This window comes from Psammomys obesus, unplaced genomic scaffold (assembly GCF_907164565.1).
Source record: "Psammomys obesus unplaced genomic scaffold, mPsaObe1.curated_primary_1811, whole genome shotgun sequence".
In the NCBI taxonomy this organism is placed as follows: Eukaryota; Metazoa; Chordata; class Mammalia; order Rodentia; family Muridae; genus Psammomys; species Psammomys obesus.
In genome coordinates, this window is record NW_026589732.1 from 5,757,271 (window position 1) to 5,774,173 (window position 16,903).

The 16,903-nt window shown below is 41.5% G+C and overlaps 1 protein-coding gene across 1 annotated transcript in view; it reads right to left on the minus strand.

Moving 5' to 3' along the window:
- The window catches only part of Grin3a (glutamate ionotropic receptor NMDA type subunit 3A), a 243,367-nt gene that overhangs the window by 29,703 nt on the left and 196,761 nt on the right, over positions 1–16,903 (minus strand). Inside the window, exon 6 of the mRNA XM_055605421.1 lies at positions 15,818–15,969. Within this exon, the coding sequence (XP_055461396.1) occupies positions 15,818–15,969 (152 nt within the window). The remainder of the gene's footprint in view (positions 1–15,817; positions 15,970–16,903) is intronic.

The window sequence follows — 16,903 nt, forward strand, 5'->3', positions numbered from 1 at the left end:
CAGTGGACTTGGGGAGGGGCATGCGTGAAGAAGGGGGGGAGGGTGGGTCTGGGAGGGGAGGAGGGAGGAGCTTATGGGGGGATACAAAGTGAATAAAATAAAATAAAATTAAAAAAAGAACAACAAGACAGTCACTTGCACACATAACTGACGACGAAGCTGGAAGTGATGAGACATATGGTTTGTCTTCCACTCCCTTCTCTGTGTCAGTCAGGAGAACAGGTTCTGAGCAAGATGATACATGCTAGCAGGTTCCAGAAGCTTAGCAGGGAGTCCCGAGCCTCGCCCTGAAGCCCTCTTTTGGTGCTCTCTGGAGCCACAGTGTAGTGTGAGAGGCTGCAGCTTAAGTTGTAGCTTAGGCCCTGAGCTCAGACTGTTTCTGAGTAGCAGGTTCTTATCAGGAAAGCAGGAAGGAAAGAGTGAAGCCACAGTGTTATTGCAGGTGCACTGGTATACAGAAGACGCCATCCAAAATGAAAGTATTCAAAACACATCTAAAATGGGTATAGCACTCTGTGGGCCCTTGTCTATGTAGTCTCTTTCCTATTTTTTTTTAAATCATAAATTTCTCTTTCTTCCTTCCTTCCTTCCTTCCTTCCTTCCTTCCTTCCTTCCTTCCTTCCTTTCTTTCTTTCTTTCTTTCTTTCTTTCTTTCTTTCTTTCGTTCTATTGCAGTGTGGGTGCTGGGAACGCATTCTCTGGGTCCTCTGAAAGAGCAGCCAGTGTTCCTAACCACTGAGCAATCTTTCCACCTCTCCCATTTCCTATTTATTTATTTGCTTGCTCTGACTATGTGCCTTTTATTTTATCTGAATGTCAGGAACACTGCTTCAAGCTTAAATTTATTCAGCAAATTATACAGAACACATCCTACATGCTAACCTTATGCCACAGAAGAGGTCTACTATAGTGAAGATGGTACAGTCTCTGGGGTGACTGAGTTCTGACATTGAGAAATGCAGTTTAATGAGCATGATTTAAGGGTGTAAAGTTATTTACTCAGACTTTTATATTTATCATGCATATTCAAGAGGATTAGAAATCATATGCTTGACTTTCTTTTGTCATTCTGGGATAGTTTTAATATAAGTTTTGACATGTGTAGCTTTAAATTAAAGTTTTGCTACTTAACAATTCTGTGACCTCCAGCAGAATTAATTATCTGAATCACTGTTCATTTGGAAAATGAGAGGATGATTGCTAACTCAAAAGCTCATTCCCATGGTTAACTAAGATAGGATATGGAGACCAGGCTTAATGCCTAACACAGAATTGGTAGAAGTGATAATTTTTGCCTACTGTAGACTTGCCTGAATATTCTAATAGGCTCGTTAGACTATATAGGCTCTTTTGAATGCATGTGTATTTCTATGAAATCAAGTATTCCCTGAGCAGCCAGTGGGCTAGAGGAAAGCAACAGTTGCCTAAAGCAGGCGAGGAATGGATATTAAAATAATCATCACATTCTGAGATATAAAGGAGCCTCTTTGCTATGTAATGCAGGTTAGAGATGCCTGGTACCCAAAGAGTTCATTGCACAGGAAACTTTTATTGGGAAAGTGATGCTGAAGGAGTAGAAAAAGTTGGAAGAGGTGGGCACTCCAAACAGAAGGAACCCCACGTGCAAAGGCACCTGAGCAAGTAGAACAAGTGAGCAGCTGGGGCCTAAAGAAGTCCTGTGTGGCTAGAACAAGGAAGTCCAGGGACAGCAGTCATATTAGTGAAGTGGAATGAGGCTCGAGCATGCCCCAGGCACCGAAAAAAAGACCGTGCTTATCCTGTGATTTCTTATGGGCACATCAATCATGCTTCAACATGCAAAGCACTGAGGACATTCAGAGGCCATTCCTGTTCAGAAAGAGTATGGACTCCTGAGCATAAGAGAGACATAGCAAATTAAAAGAGAAGAAAGAAAATGAAAGATACTGAATGAAAGGACTGAAATCTTCTTTTTCTGGTAATAAACAGAGGTTTTTTTTTTTTTTTTTTTTTTTTTTTTTTTTTTTTCAAAAATATTCGATCCTGCTAGATACAAGGTAAACAACTGACACAGCTACAGACGTGGGAAACTGATGTCACCCAGGTGCATTCAGGCGGGTTGGCCTTCAGTGTTGGAGCTGGAGTTCCAAATAAAGAAGCTTGCAGGGTCATGCTCCCTCTGAAACCTTCAGGGCTGTGTTCCCTGCCCTGTCCTTGTTCCTGGCGGCTCAGCATTCCTTAGTACCATTATTTGGTTTTCAGCAGATATTAACTGTACTCCAGAGGCCCCACTACTGAGACACAGTAGACACTTCCAGAGGTAGGACCCAGTAGGAGGTCTTCTGCTCACTGGGGCCTGGGCTCTTAAAGATGGGGAAATCCTAGTATCTATGGTAACTGTATCCCGGCATGAAGCAAACAGATAAGTTCCCCATCATAATGAGCCACCTTACCTCAGACTCCAAAGCAACAGAGATAACCTACGGTGGACTAAAGCCTCCCAAACTAAATTCAAGGAAAGTCTTCCCTTTAACATGGTGGCCATCTCAGGTGTTTTGTTATAGTAAAGGAAAGCTGGCTGGTGGACTTGGCTTGCAGCTCCTTAAACCCTATCTCACCATCACCACATGCCATGGTCCCTGTGATCTCTATTTCACGTGACTAATAAGATTACTAGTCATACAGTGTCTGGGGTCCATCTATAGTGTAAATAGCAAGGTATGTTTCACACATGGAGTTTTGCAAACCACACCTCATTCTGAGGCACTGTGGTTAAGCCCTCAGGAATGAAACATTTCTTTGGAGAAAACAGTACACTCCATAACTCTAGGCCTGAATTACAGTTGTCTGGAAGGGCAGAGATAGGAGGCAGTGGTGATGCTCTGAATAGGAATGCCTCTGCCTCCTTGGATGACAGCTCTATGCTTAGATATTTCAGGGAGACAAACCCGTTAAGGGCTCGAGGGCGCCCCAGAGATGGTTTGTATGTACACTGTATCCCCCAAATTCCACTCACCCCCAGTGCTCACATGGCGAGGAAGGGTTCTTAGGACCCCTAACAGGCTGACCCATTCTGTCACTCGTCCATGCAGCTCGTGCATTCCTAAGAGGCAAAAGCATGGTTTCTCTGATATTTTGTAACACCTCACTTCAGAGCCACTAGATGGCACTCATTTTCCATCTCAATGCTTTGTTTTGGTTAAGCATGAATCTCCAGAGCCTGAATGCCAGGACTCTGTAAAGAAAGTAGATGAGGGAGGAGTCCTAATTCATGCGATGCCCCACCAGCTTCAGTGCATGGGAATCTGAAAAAGTGGAAGGAAGGCTGTCTCTCACAACAGCTCTAATCAGTTTGAGCACTGTTCAGACCTTCTTGTTGCATAGTAAATGACATTTTATAAATATTCATTAGTGAGAGGAATTTAGGAGAAAAGCAGGAACTACTAACGGTATGTGGTCTTGGGTGTAATTTATGCCTGAACCTCTCTGGAATGCAAAAGAGGAGACCCTTATTCCACAAGATCTGTTTATTTGCTCATTACTGTGGGTAAAGGGGACATTTGCTGGATTGCCTTTGCTTGTACTAGACTCCAAACTACACTAAGTAGAAGGAAACAGACGAGCAGTGCTGACTTTCAGCTGATGTGAGCCGAGGGGAAGAAAACGCTGAACTGTGGCTGGAGCTTGTCCCCAGTACCTGGTATTGTTTTTCTAGAAGTGTTTTAAGGGCTACCTAATGGTTGTGTAACCATTCTTCTTGTTCTCCCATGGAAACCTGGATGCAGAATTAGAAGAAAGGAAAAAACAAAGAACAGCATACTATAAAAGCTAGTTCAGTTGGATCACAGCCAGGCAGCAGGTTCAGAACCAGGGATTTGTCTCCCTGCCATGAAAAGTTTTCTGTTCCACATGGGAGCAATGAATAGTCAGCCCCGGAACTGTAAGACGCTTGTGACAGATGCTCCCCTGTATTTGGAGATGTGTGCAAATGACTCCTCCAGCTAGGAGAAGAAAAATGCAACATCTTATGGAAAGTAATCTGTTATTTGCCAAGCGCACAGTTTGATTGTTTTTCAATTGTAGAATTTTTTTGTTGTTTTATTTTATTTTATTTTATTTTATTTTATTTTATTTTATTTTATTTTATTTTATTTTATTTTATTTTATTTTTTTTTTTTTACTTGTAGACAGGCTCTTTCTGTATAGCCCAGACTGGTTTCAAATTCATGGAGCCTGTAGTTTAGTTTCTGATTTCTGATTTTATAGGTCTATCACTGCTGTGCTAGGCTTGGGCATAGATCTTACTCAGGGAAAGAACACTGTTAGGCTGAACATTTCCACAAACGGTTTCATCAAATAGACTTCACACTTTGAGGCAGGCCCTGTTGTATTCTTGGCTTTGAGGGGGAAAGGTCTGAGTTTAGTTTTTTTATGGAGTTTATTTATTGTATTGACTTAGTTATCTATCTTTGGTGCATGTGGGGTGTACCCGTGCCACAACATGTGGAGGTCAGAGGACAACCCATGGGAGTCTGTTCTCCCTCTACTATATGGCTCAGGGATGGAACTCAGGCCATCAGCTGGCAGGGACAAATGTCTATCTGTACCAAAGAGCATGCTGTCCTCCAGGTTTATTCAGTAGCATAACTACTTTTGGCTCTTATCTTTCATCCCCTACCTTAAATTTCCCCAGCTCATGGGTTTCCTTCCCCAGCCTCTCATTCCCATAGAACCCTGCCATTCGGCCATGTACACTCTTTTGTCTTCCTCTTTTGAACTCCTCTGTCTTGTTCTCTCTCTTCTCTCATAGTCTGGTACAGTCTGATGGCCATGGTCAGTTTACTACTTTTTCTCTCTGCTCTGGACTCTTTCAGATGGCTCTGGCTCTAATCTCCCACATATCTACAATAAAAACCTTCCCCTCAACATACCTTGGGGCAGTGATGTCCTCAGTTTATACATCTGGTGCCAAAACGCTCAGTTTATACAGCAGCAAGTGCTGTTACCCACTGAGCAAGCTTGACCCCCCCCCCAGATCTGAAATTGTATAAGCTGTCTGGTTTATATTAAGCACACAGTGGTGAGCTGAGAGTCCACCTGATGTAGTCTCCTTTAGAGCTCAAATTCTTTGTTATACCACACTGTGCTCTACATGAAGTCTAGAATTATATTCCTGCTCTGAGGAGCTAACAAGGAATCCACAAAGCAGAATGTAGGAAAAGTTAAAGACCTGTAATTTGCTTGTGAGTTTAGCTGTGTCCTTCTAGCATGTGGACTGGGGAAAGTGCCCCCACCCTCCCACCCCCCGCAATTTTAGAATCCCTGAGGCATCCTTAATTGGGTGATGATTTCAGGGGGCAGGTATACTTTGCAGTACCTATTATTTCATGCCACCAATGTCTCGCTTCCACCTTGCCTGGGTATTTTTTTTTTTTAATTTTATCCCTGTGGGTATCACCTCTTTTGAGAAGCCAACTTTATTTCTTTCTTGATCTTCTGTGAATCATGACCTTATTTTTGTCATTGTTCTCACATCTTCCTCCGCCCCTGTGGCCATGTAGAATAGGGAATTTGTTTATGCTCTTCTTCCCCCATGAGCTCTGTTTTCATTTCTATTTTCATACTGTCTGCATCCACAGAATCTGACACACATGGGTTCAACATGTGTGTGCTGATGGACAGATGGACAGTGGATGCTTGAGGAAGTGTCTGGGTTTGTTCCAAAGGCCGACTGGGTAAAGGTGAGGCTTTTCACAGATTGCTTTCTTCATGCCCAGTTCAACTTCACATTATGAAAGGACACAAGTACAGTTTTGTGCTTCTTTAGGAGTCCAGAAAGTGGTACCTGGATAGGTTCCATTTGACCTGACGCTTGGCTTAAATATTAAACCGAATCATTTAGGCTATTACAAAGGATGTAGTTGGCTGTTAAGGTGGCTCCCTTCATGCACACATTTTAAAGCAATCTAGCATCATTAGCTCCCTGCCTCACTATAACTTTCAACAGGTTTAATAGCAGACAGTTATTTTAAATTGAAATGGGAAGGGGGAGAGATGAGAGGGGCAGAAGGGTGCTGAGATGTGCCCTCCCTGTCAAGAGCAGAAAGCAGCTGCACTAAAATCTACCCACTCCCACTGTCTTAACCATTGCTTTTGAATTGTTAATATATTAAAGATTAACTGACAGGAAGTTGGCATGGAAGCCAACTAGATGTGACTTGTGGGATCTCCTTTGATTTTCAATGTATAGTTGGCTGTATTCATTCCTTTTTTCATTGCTGTGATGAAGTACTTGACAAGAAGCAACTTACTGGAGAAAAGGTTTATTTTGCCTCACAGTTGGAGGATGCAGTCCCGTTTGATGGAGAAGGCATGGTGGCAGGGGGCAGAGGCAGCAGTTCCCAGGGCATGTGCATTCAGGAAGTAGAGGCAAATGGAAAATGGGACAGAGCACAAAATCTCCAGGCCTGTCCTAGCAGCCTGGTTCTTCCAGAAAGGCTATTCTGCCTCTTCAAGGTTTCAAACTTTCTAAAATAGTACCACCAGCTGTGGAGCCCCAGTGTTAAGATGCAAGAGCTCATGCGGAACCTGTCACATTCAAACTACAGCATTGACCAATCCTTCTCTCTTTTCTCTCTCTGAAAATTGACAGAGGAAAATGGATCTACTATGGGGAAACTAGACCTTTCTTTTGTTTTTCTCAAAGAACAAATACTAATATTTGAGCAGTTATTAGCATAAACAAATGCGTGGTTTGGTGGCTTTGGGGAGTCAGTCTGACTCATGCTGTCCATGTTCAGCACCTTCCACACGTCATGATGCTCATGTACATCTTCTCTTTCTTGCAGGCTGGAAACACAAAACAACATCTCCATTTCCAGAGGGAAGTAACTCACAGAGGTGAAGTAATTTGTGTTCGTGACATCTTAATGCACCTCTTCGATGTGGCTAGTTCAATACCGTGCTTATTTTTACTCTTGTATCTACCCATACAGTGCTCCTAAATAACATGCCATTTAAACTTCAGCTTTTAAAATTGCCTCATAACAAACGTAACACACTGTTGCTTCCTCCCTGCCTTAAAAACCCATCCCACGGTGGACAGTGTCTAGGGCTTGGGAAGGGCAAGGATGAAAGGATGAAGAGCTAGGTTAGGGCTAGTGGTCAGGAAGAGGGGACTTAAAAGGTGGATAAACCCAGGAACTGGCAGAGATTCCAGCTGAATACTTTTCTTGATAACAGGAAGTTGGAAGGGTAGAGAGGTAGTGGTGGTGGAGCTCAGAGGAACTGGGTGCAGATAAAACATGATCAAAATACATTGTATGAAAACACTTTAAATAATAAAAGAAAAAAAATGGATGAAATTAAAAAAGAAACCCAGAGAAGTTTAATAACTTTACTCTTGTAATATTTTAAAATATACTATTGTTCCTAATCCCAGAATATAATTCCTTTCTCTACAGTGTTGAGCCTCTTGCTTACTGTCTTCTGTTTCCTTTAGTCCTTAGCCGCAGCCCTTGCATTACACTAGAAGCCCTCTTAGCAACAAGATAAACATCATACTGAAGCCCTAGGCTGGCCAAATGTATTTCCCAAGCATTTAGAGCTGCCTCCTCACAGTGATGGTAGAACCAGGGTAATCTACAGTGACCTGATTTGTACTTGTCTCTCTTTCTGAAAAAGGATGGTTGGATCTTTCATTCTGCAAGCTGGACCCATCTGAAGGTCTGCACTGTGTATGCTCAGATGGCCGGGCCAGTGATGCTACACTGGCCCCATCCCTTCCATTTCTGCCATAAAGGGGTGTGCTAGATGGTTTTTTTTTCCCTTCCAGATTCATTTACACTTTTCTTCATCCTGCTTTGTGACCTGGGAATTGACTTCCCAGACCACCTAGATGGGTTCCTTGACCTAAGAGAGAGGTAGAAGATCTGGGAGGGTAGGGGAGAGACAGAGAAAAGGTGTTTGTTCCCCAGCTTTCTTACAGTGAGGCTAAGGGGATGGCTGAGCTCCTGACTAAATGACATTCTCTTCCTCCTTCTTTTTTGTAGTACTGGGGCTTGATTCTCAGGACTTGGGCATGTCGGCAAGCTCTCCACCAAATTTATTTCAAATGCTCCCAAATCAGCCAGTTTCTTAGAAAGCCCCATTCTCTTGCCTAAGTTCTGAGAATAGCTCTTCCCATTTTCTCCTTACCAGCCTGGGAGTGGTAGTGGTGGCCCCACTTTATCCAATCTTGGGAGTTGTGCTGACTTCTTTAAACAATATTGTCTCACACAGTTTTCTTAAAACTCTGCTCTGGACCCTGGGTAAGATGCTCAATCTTCATTCAGAAGGTAAATGAGATGGACATTGGAAGATAGAGAAAACAAGTAACAGGACAGAAGCCTACCAAGAGGGCCTCTGAAAGACTCTACCCTGCAGGGTATCAAAGCAGATGATGAGACTCATAGACAAACTTTGGGCAGAATTCAGCGAATCTTATGAAAGAAGGGTGAGATAGAAAGACCTGGAGGGGACAGGAGCTCCACAAAGAGAGCAACAGAACCAAAAATCTGGGCACAGGAGTCTTTTCTGAGACAGATACTCCAAACAAGGACCATGCATGGAGATAACTTAGAACCCCTGCACAGAAGTAGCCCATGGCAGCTCAGTATCCAAGAGGGTTCCCCAATAATAGGACCAGGGACCATCTCTGACATGAACTCAGAGGATGGCTCTTTGATCACCTCCGCCTGGGGTGGGAGCAGCCTTGCCAGGCCACAGAGGAAGACAAAGAAGCCAGTCCTGATGAGACCTGACAGACTATGGTCAGATGGAAGGGGAGGAAGGCCTCCCTTATCATTGGATTGGGGGAGGAGAAGAAAAGGGAGGGAGGTGGGATTGGGAGGGGATGGGAGAGCGGGCTACAGCTGGGATACAAAGATGAATAAACTGTAGTTAATAAAATAAAATAAAATAAAAGCATAAAAAAAGAAAAGAGAAGAGTCATTAAATATTTTTCCCAGAAGATAAGAGATTCCACTACATAGTCAGATATTTCTGAAATTAAATTTGGGAATATTCAAGTGAAAAAAAACAAAAAAACAAAGAACTCCCCTCTTTTTCTGAGGATGCTTCCTGTTAGAGACCACTATTTCCTCTTCCTCCCAACCTCCTTTAGTTAAAAGGTGCAGTTATTCAAAACATTATTTAAAGGAGACTTGCAAAGAGAGGCGTTGACATCCATTTTAATAATGTATTGACAAACTTGGGAAGCTTGTCAAACTGGAATCTCTTGCCCTCCTTCCCTGCTTTGTAAAAATAAGTTTTACAGAACTGTTGCCCTGGAGTTCTTAAATTCACTCTGGGACCTAAAAAAATTGTATTTTTTTTCTGCTGAGTCAAAGGAAGATGAAGGGAATTTATACCCTACCATATGTTTTCCCCAGCAGAGCTGATCAGCAACAGATCCAGCCTGGCAGAACACAGTTGGGCAGTGAGGACTGCAGGGACACATCTAAGGTCAATTTAAAATTTCTTTCTGAAAGTTGTCAGAGTCTGATGTTCAGAGTTGGACTTGCAACATCCTGTGTGACTCTAGGAGCAGATAAAACCTTGGATTTTTTTTTTTTAATTATCTTCCAAAGAAATTGTAGCTCAACAGTTCTGAGTTTGTGAAGAGATGGGAGGTGAATAGATCAAGGTTGAGGCCAAATGTGAATATCCAACTGCCAGAAATGGAAGACCAAAAGTATCTTTCATGATTTCATATCAGGTGACTGCATAAATCACTGTCCACACTCTGGCACTTTTCAGATCGGAAGAAAGTGTCTAATGACTTTGTGGGAACAGACACTGGCTGGGACTGTACTTGGGGCAATAGTGTGTGAGTTCAGACTCGAACTGAGGAATATCTTTCCTCCATTCTTTCCGTTTCTGCTTCCTTCTCTGTTCCAAATTCAGTCAATCCGAATATGGAAGTGATCCCAGGTCTTAACAAACCTGACTTGATCTGAGAACAGGTTCTACTCCAGCACTTTCAGCTGACTACATCAAAGACTTCTAAAGACCCCTCCCCCAGTCTAGCTTCTTAAGAATCTTGACTAAGGGCTGTTGACATAGCTCAGTATGTAAGAAGTGCTGCTGTCAGGTCAGGGCTATATCACTGGAACCCATGTGATAGAATGAGAGAACAGACTCTAGCAAGTTGTCCTTTGACCTCTACACACACACCCTACCACTCATGATGGGTGTACATGCATGCAATCTGCACACACACACACACACACACACACACACACACACACACACACTCCAAAGTAAATAAATGGTTATATAGAAAAACCAAACTATTATTGTTGAAGAACTGTTGGTGTATTTTGTATGTATTTTTGAATAGCTTATATTTCTGCTCCTTTTTCAAAGTCTGTCTTTTTATATACTATTACTTTGGTTTTATTTGAAAATGCTGATAAATCTATACAACCCTGGAACACTTATAAAAATTCATAATTTTTATTATTATGTCTGGATATATTCTCAGTATTTTAATTTTATTTTTAGGTGTATTTATCTATGTATTTCAGTGTTTGCCTGCATGTATGTCTGTGAAGCACATGCATGTCTGATGCCTTTGGAGGTCAGAAGAAACATCAGGTACCCCGGAATTGGAGTTGGAAGGTTGTAAGACACTGTGTGAGTGCTGGGAACTGAAGCCAGGGCCTCTGGAAGAGCAGCAAGTGATCTGAACCACTGAGCCCTCTCTCCAGTGCCTGTTCAGTATTCTAGAGGCATTACTTGACTTGATTTTTTATCATAATCTATGAAGTATGCATTACTTTCAGCCAGTTTATAGACAAGGAGGCTCAGAGAGGTTAAGGGTTATATCCTGTATTTCACAGCTGGTAGAACTGGAATTCAAATCTAGAATGCCTCTAAAGATGATGCTCTCAGCTGCTTATACCATACAGACTACTAAACATTCATATTGCAGGAGGATGTTCAGAGAAGCTGGGGTCACTATGGCAAGGTCCTTACAGATGGAAAAACTTGTATTATTATTATTATCATTATTATATGTATCATTATGAATCCAAATATAAAATAAATGATAACTTTCCAGAGCCTTTGGGAGGAGGCTCTGCTGCCATCCCCCCTCGTTTTGAGGCAATTTCTTGTTCATGTCTTCACCCTTCTTTATTTGCCTGCATGCTATAAGGTAGGTTGTATAATTACTGGCCCCAGTATTAGCCTCTGATTGGCCTAATCAATTATGATGATCATATTATCACCAATGATCAATTTAGACACAGACAGATACAATTTTTTTATCAACAAACTATGAAGAAATTTAATTGCAGTGCTCTCCAAATGTTTTTCTATGAATAATAGGTTGTTCCCTCTGACTAGGGAACTAACAGAGGGTTGTTCCCTCTGTTATTTACTACTTATTGCATCAGGTTTCTTGCTAGATGCTTCTGAAAATGCACTTTTATTCTCAGGAAAGAAAATGGCATGTTTTATCACCCCCTTCCTCAGAGAGAGAAACTCAGACTCAGGAGCAGGTGCCCAGCATTCAAACAGAATCAGCATTCAAACCCAGAAATACAGAGCTTCAGACACAGCAGGCTTTGTGCTAGGTGTCACAGCAGAATGCATCTAGCACAGGATCTTGTGAATATATATTTGACTCAGTCTTCAAAACTGTGTTCTGGTGGGGCAAGGCCCTGCAGATTCATGTGTAGCAAGAAGCTTAGTTTGTCCAATACCCTTCGAAATGGTAGCAGCCTGGATGTGCGCACGTGACCAGGATGAGAAATTCATTTGGTAATGCTGGCTGGAGAATATGGCTGAGAGATTTCTGTTGGCTGAAATACCTTGCTGTCAAGTTTGCATCATTTGGAGATTTTGATTGAAGTTGGGAACAGACATACCAAACAGAGAACTCCAAGTGATTGCAAACTAGTTCAACTTAAGCAACTGACTTACTTTCTTTCTTGGCTGAATTAGCTGGCTGGTAGCCCACGCTTACTTCCTTTAGGAAAAGCTTCATTAATACTCACCAATAGAGATAAAATGCCATCAATTACCCAGAGGGAAAAAAATAGGTTTTCATGCCGAAAATATTGTTTTCTCCGGATTTGTCACCCACCCCTCCAAGACAGGTTTCTCTGCCTAACAGACCCTGGCTGTCCTAGACTCGTTTTGCAGACTAGGCTGGCCCAAATTCACAGAGATCTGCCTGCCTCTGTCTCCCTATTATTAAAGGGGGGGGGGGCACTGCTAATTCTGATATTAAGTGCCATTTTTGAAATGAAGAATTATTTAAAAAATTTAAAGTCAGACTCCCCTGTTCCGATTATAAAGCTTACCAATGCTTTCACCTCCTCTCTTCCTTCCCCAGGCCAAGTCTTGCTAGATATCGCAAACTGGTCTTAAAGTTGTAATCCTCCTACCTCAGTGTCCCTGGCTCTGTAATTACATGTTTGCACCCTCATGTCTGGCTTCCACTCATCTTATATTTATTTTCATCATAGCTCCAAGGAAGATCCTAGGTGAACTTAATCATTGAGGGCTTGACTGTCTTACCTCAGCATCTAGTTGGAGTTATTCTTTTAAAAATTCCTTTGTCTTCTTTATCTATTTGCTATAGGTACCTATCATAGTACCTACCACTTCTCTCTTCTCTGTCTTGAATCATCTGCCACCTGCCTGTATTAGTGCTTCAGCAATTCTGTAAAGATGAACACAGTTGGATGACTTAAAACAACAGGAATGTAACTTCTAATAGTTTAGGAAGCCTTTCCCCTCTCTCCCTGCACAAAAAGAGGTCTGAAATGCAGGTGTCAGTGAGCTTGTCTCTGAGGAAGAAACTGTCTCATGCTTCCCTCCTTAGCTATTGGCTTGTGTCTGTATCCCCAAACTCCACCTCTGCCAACACATGGACCTCTTCCCTTTAAGCCTGTATACTTGGACTCCTCATAATGGTACTACCCATTGGGTTTAGAGCCCACTGTGGCCTCATCTAAATTACTCTTTCAAATACTCCTTTTGAAAACATGGTCAAAGCCCTAAGTTCTAAGCAGACATGAATTTGTGGGATGCTGTTCAATTCAGTGCACTACCGGTATCTGTCCTGCTTTAGTTTCTTACCTTACCCATGCTTAGAATCTGGTTTCTTGAAAAAAAATATATATATTTTTTCATACAGTACTTTCTGATCATGGTTTCCTTTTCCTTAGTTCCTCCCAGATCCTCCCCACCTCCCCAACTTTATAATTTCTTTCTCTTTAGAAAAGAAACAAATATGTAAAAAACCCACTAATAACAATAGTAATTATAATGCATCAAAGAAAAAGAACAGGAAACACACACACACACACACACACACACACACACACACACCTTAATAGCACAAAATTGGAAGCCATAATATACAAGCAAAAGACCAGTAAGATGAAAAGTGCCCACAGATAGCATTATGACACACAGACAAACCTACAAAAGTATCGCTGACTTCATTTTGTATTGGCCATCTACTGCTGGGCATGGGACATACCCTTAAGTATGGTTTATATCCCCAGTGAAACTCAGTAAGAGAGAAATAATATTTTCTTTGCAAGCTGTTGTCAGTTGGAGATAGCTTCCTGATAGGGATGGAAGCCAGTGTCTGCTTCCCCTCTCCACACTTGGACCCCATCTGCCTTGAACCTGTGCAGCTCCCATGCATGCTGCCAGTTTCTGTGAGTTCCTGTTGACCCTTATCTCTTTTCAGGCATATTGTTAAGTTTCTCTGATTTATCTACTTGATTTCTTGAGTGCCTGCTTTATTCGAAGACAATCAAAATCCAAGATGCATTCTCGCCCTTAGAGTTCTTATGATTCAATAGAGGTACATTAAAAATACTCTGATCATAATTATGTTTAAAGCATGACCAATAATATAGCCCACATGGAAGGTGAGCATTGTTGATGTGAGCTCGCTCCTCAGCTGTGATGAGAATTCTCTGACAGGGACTGGAGATGTTGGGGAAGGCTAAGTGAGCACAGGGTCAGGAGGCCCCTTGGAAATCTGTGTACCTGCAGCTCAGTTCTCCAGTGGATTTCAAATTTCTCTGAAAAATAAACTATTAAAAATTATGTTTAAAGTCATAATGTTTGTGTTATTATTGTGCAAATACATGAGATCATAAAGGGAAGTATGATTTATATTGGTCAGTCTCTGTGGGGATTTGAAAAGAGAGATACTATCTGTGAGTTTATTCTCTTGTTGACTCTTCTGTTTATTTTTCTGAAGCATTGGGATCAAATCAAAGGCCTTGGACATGCTACACAGGTTCTATTCTACTGAACTACATCTGCAGTCCCTTAGCTGGGACTTTGTATTATGAAGGAATTAGCTGAGCAAATGTCAATGGAGAAGAGCATTTGAGGGGGAAGAGACAATAGCAGGTTTAGGGAATCCAAGGCAGGAAAGCCATGGTTTATCTTCCTTCTAAAATAAACATCATGGTACAGGTGTAATGAACCAGAAAGTGGCATGAGAGGGCTGAGATCTGAGCAAGGGCAGGTACCACAGGACATGCCAACATTTCAGATTTTGTCCCAGGAAAGATGGCTGCCAAACAGAAGAATGAACTGCCATGTGGAAGTCAACTAAAGGAAGGCAGGTGCAAAACGAACCTGTTAGCAGCCATTTGTAGTGAGCCAGGTAAGGGATGACAGCTTGGACGGAGTGATGGGGCTAGAGATGACAATAGGTAGGCATATTTGGGACCTATTTTGTAAAAGATATGGCTTGTTTATGGAGTAGAAGGTGGACATGTGAGGCAGTCAGCATCTCTGCCAGTCTGTGGAATGTATGGCTAGGTGCGCAGAAGTACCACCAGAATGCAAAGCCCCGGAGGAAAAGCAGGGTGAAGAGGAAGCATTAAGTCATTGGTTTCTGACAAGTGAAATTTGAGATGCCTGCAGGATATTCAAGAGGAGATGTCAAACAAAAAGGCAGAGATGCACTCTGTTGGGAGTTCTTGCCAAATAGAGGCTATTTGAGCAATTATTGGCTTTAGATGTGTTTTCTTCCTTTTTAATGTCAGGATGGCCTTGTACTTGTTTATTTGGCTCTTTTAGAGTATTTGGGCCATGGCAGTGGTTACAGTTTCCGGTCTCCTATTTTAATCATCCAAATTGGGTCTTATTTTGCAAACTTGTTTTTAATTACACTGTAAAGACACAGCCTTTCGAGAAAAAGAAAAAAAAAATTGACTATTTACGTGCCTTAGCCCAGTCACATAGCAACTCTGGCTATTAGTTTGTTTGTTTGTTTTTTTAAAGAATAACAGCAGTACTGATTGTTTTAAGTTTTGAAAACTTATGATCCTATAATCTGACAATTACTAGTTGAAGCATGTCTAAATTTTAAACTGACAAAGGGCTTATAAGTCAACACTCACTATTGGGGATGTAGCAATGTTTTGAGCTAGATTTTAAGACATGTTAGGAAATGCACACCAGAACCATCAATTCAAGGCTAAAGCAAACACTGTTTATGTTAGTCCCAGATATCCTTGCTACAATTTAGAAACATGTCTTCCATACTTACAGATTTTCCAGGATTGTAGAAAAGAAGTAGAAATTTAGATTTTTTTTTATCTGTCAAAATAAAATCACATTGAACTCTAAAACAAACGTGTCACTGAACAGTATTGTAGGAATGGACATTTTTCAAGCAAATCCAGGGATCAACATGTCATTGCATATCCTGCTACATTATTGATCAGGAGGCACAACTAACATCATGACCTTAAAGTTCAGGGGAAAGCTATCCAGAGCAATAGTGTCACTAGTCTTTCCATACCTCAGTGACAGCAAAGCTTCTCTTTCCGCAGGGAACCACCTTGTACCACTTGTCATGAAGCACGTCCATAAACCCGTGAGACTTGTATTGACTGATGAGCTCAGATATATTAGAAGTCAGTGGAGAGCTGGGAGGGAGACCAATGCCATATCCTAGAAGAAAATGCAATCTTTTATGAGTTCTTCACACCGATCTGAGAGGTGATCACCACACTTGTGTGATAATTGCCTCAGGATCAGGTCACAAGGGTATGGTGAATCTGTGTTATGCTTCCCTCAAAGAGCTCCAGAAGGCACTCAGACACAGTTACCCTTGAGTCAGCTGTACCTCTGAGAATATTCAATGAGTCTGATTCTGAAAAGTAGAGGATGTACAGGTATATTAGTAAAACATTTAAAAATGTTTTGTGCTTCTCTTCTTGGAGGTTTTTTTTTTTTTTTTTTTAAACTAGGTTTCAGATTCTGTAGCCATCTTTCCCAGTAAGTGGTATGTAGTGGTCAATCTTAGTTGTCAACTTGATGGGACTGAGAAGTGCCTAGAAGATTAGGAGAGTGCACCACTCTGTATGTTTGTGAAGGTATATCTAGGGAGCATTAATTGGGGAAGAGTTTTCAGTCTATTAACATGGGGGAAGAAATAGAAGAGTTTATTTTGACAGCAAGGAAACAGAAGGGCATAACAGAGGGGGGCATGGTAAATATATAGCTCCCATAGTGCACCTCTCAAAAATACTGTCATTTTATGAATTCATCAAGGGACCATCCATTGATTAGATCAGAGCCTTCAGGAGCCAACCATTTCTGGCATAACTGGCAAGGAAGCCCCCAACATAAGAACTGATAGAGGATATTATATATTCAAATCATAATACCACCCAAACGTATAATACACTATGAAAAGTAAAAGAGCCACAGGACTTATAATACTAACTTTAATTGTCAAAAAAGTGGTAATGTCAAATGTTGGAGAAGATATGGAAAATAAGAATGCATATTGATGTAATTACTCTTAAAAATAATTTGGTGACATTTTGTATAGTTGAATGATTATATTAAGACCTAAGAACATTTCCAAACAACTCCTCCA